The 2,433-nt window shown below is 35.3% G+C and overlaps 1 protein-coding gene across 5 annotated transcripts in view; it reads left to right on the top strand.

Moving 5' to 3' along the window:
• Window positions 1-2,042, top strand: part of si:ch211-161h7.4 (AF4/FMR2 family member 1) — a gene marked incomplete at its 3' end in the record, with an annotated part of 10,915 nt that extends 8,873 nt beyond the window's left edge. For all 5 annotated transcript variants that reach the window (XM_014002203.1, XM_014002202.1, XM_014002206.1 and 2 more), the window contains 2 exon segments: window positions 1,658-1,798; window positions 1,882-2,042. In XM_014002203.1, coding sequence (XP_013857657.1) covers window positions 1,658-1,798; window positions 1,882-2,042 — 302 coding nt within the window.
• Window positions 2,043-2,433: the final 391 nt, after the last annotated feature.

Here is a 2,433-nt window from a genome sequence, read left to right as displayed (position 1 = left end):
ATGTTGCTAGTTGGAAAAAAAAGGAAAGGAAAAAAAGTAAAACACTTAATCCACCCTGAACAGAGAAATTTAAAACTAACATTTAAACACAAGGTAACAATTTAATCTAAAGATTTACTAATTATGAACATAATAAACATAAACGCTGCTGAGAGCAGCGGCGCCATCTACTGGGTGAAGTCAAAACTACACTGAAATAAGGTTTAAACGGATGTTTTCAATTAATCGAATGGAAGAAATTTTAATCTAATAAACCATTAATCAATAATTAATCATAAGTCGATTAATTGTTTGCGTCCCTAGTCAGGATGGACCACAGCGTTGTGATGTTATAAACTTTGTGTCTGCAAATAAACCTTCAAGGCTGACAGCTGGTTTCCTGCGCCTGATTCAGGTTCTCATTGCAAAGGTTTCTTTACAGCAGGAAGTGAGTTTGGCTTAGGCTTCAGAAATGATTGAACGGTCCTAATAAGAATAGAAATACAAGGTTGTACATGTATTTGCTACCTTGTGGGGACCATTTTCCCAACACACAGCCTTGTGGGTTTAGGTTTAGGACTAAAGTATGAATTGAGGTTGGGGTAAGGGTCAAGGTTAAGCTATAGCAGTGGGTTTCTAAAGTTGAGGTCGGGACCACTCTGAGGGTCATTAAACTTCAAGTGATGGTCCCTAGAAGATTTCCAGACACCAATTCAAATTAAAATAAATTGAAATATTTCCACCATAATAAAAAAAAATACAACAATCATAAATGTATCAAAGTCGTATAATAGTTATTATCTTTGCATATATTGTTTTTATGCCCATGTTTAACAGAGATATTATAAATTTTCATTTATGAACCAGTAATATCTGGGATCACAAGTTTCTGTAACTGTTATTTTGTGGACTGGAGGCTAAAATGTTTGAAAACCACTGAGTTATAAAAATGAATGAATGGAAGTCAATGGAAAGTCCCTTTGAAGATATATGTGGTCTCATTTATCTGCATCTTTCCTGAACTTCTTTATTAAAAAATATATTGTTCTTCTCCTAAAAAACTAATTATGAACTTAAATGTCTAAGTCGAGTAATAAGTAAATATAGTTTTCTTTTTTTTCCTGTCGTAAAACCTTGTATAAACTGGTTTTGTAAAATCAATCCTTGATTGGATTAATAAATGTTCAGAGGTTTAACCAAATAAAAGGTCTAGTTTATCCAGACACTGAATGAAATATAAATTCTGTTTATTTTTAACAAATCTACACTAAGAAATATGAAGTCTAATAGGATAAATAAACATGTTTACAAACTTAAATTCAGTAAAGTGCTGTTGAGCAGAAACTGTTCRCTGTAGGCTCAGAGGGAAAGGCTCCTCTGGTTTCTCTCTCTTAAATAAATTAAATGACTGAACCATATTTGATGGTGACTCAAAAYGTGTGCCTCTCAAGTTTTCCTCTCAAGTCCTTCCAGCTCCTGTGGGAGGATTAAAAATGTAAGATTTGGGCCTTTTTAGACTCGTRATGCTGCTGAGATCACTGCAGATACAACAGATGTTCCATTAAGCTCACTCTGCTGTAATAGGAACGTTTGCTGACGGGACATATTGCCTCTCCTGGTTGTTGTTTTTTTTATTTTTWAATTTTTTTAATCTAATTGTCTCTCTTCTGTGTTCAAGATTTGCCGAAATCCAAAGCCCAGGTTGCGCTGTCTGCATCCGATCTTTGTGCTCCTCCTCTCAAACCAATGACCTTAAATTCGAAGGACAAGGCTGATCTTACCAAGTGGTTTCAGAGTCTGTGGTCCTCCACTGCTGATGGTAATMTAAACAGAGCCTTTTGTGCTAATYTAGTTAATTTAATGAACTAACCAGTATTTAAACAACCGCTACGTTTCTTGCAGATGATGCTGTAATCACTCCAGAACATTTTCAGTGGTACTTCTACAAGGATCGAGCCCTGGGGATCCAGGCAGACCTGAACAGTTCCTCCATCTGTCACGGGAAGATCYTGATGGGCTCCTACATGAAGAAGCCCCTCTGGGTGGACCACAGTGCGACCACAGTCAGTACCTCACTTATTTACCAAACAATGGAATCCAGTATCAAACACGGTATCTGAGAATTCACTCATTWGTTGAGTTTCTGAGTAGGGATGCAAGTTATCAATTAATTGATTAATCTAAAGTTGATTGATCTTATCGATTGACTAACGATTTATTGATAAGCGGCCATTTTCCCAAAAACCAGACATTTCTCTTGAATCAAGGGTCTTTCTGTGACATGAAGCTAATTTTTTACACTAAATAGAAAAAGTACAGTATTATAATTTTTTTAATTTATTGAGCAGCTGTGTTAAACACTGACTGAATAAACAGAAAATTGTGGATTTCTCACACATTATTAAACTTGGGCATATTTATAAAATATAATAACAAAACAGGAATCTGTTAAGT

The sequence above is a fragment of the Austrofundulus limnaeus genome, unplaced genomic scaffold (assembly GCF_001266775.1).
Source record: "Austrofundulus limnaeus strain Quisiro unplaced genomic scaffold, Austrofundulus_limnaeus-1.0 Scaffold12, whole genome shotgun sequence".
In the NCBI taxonomy this organism is placed as follows: domain Eukaryota; kingdom Metazoa; phylum Chordata; class Actinopteri; order Cyprinodontiformes; family Rivulidae; genus Austrofundulus; species Austrofundulus limnaeus.
The sequence above is the reverse complement of the archived record's forward strand: the minus strand, read 5'-3'. Positions and strand labels throughout refer to the sequence as shown.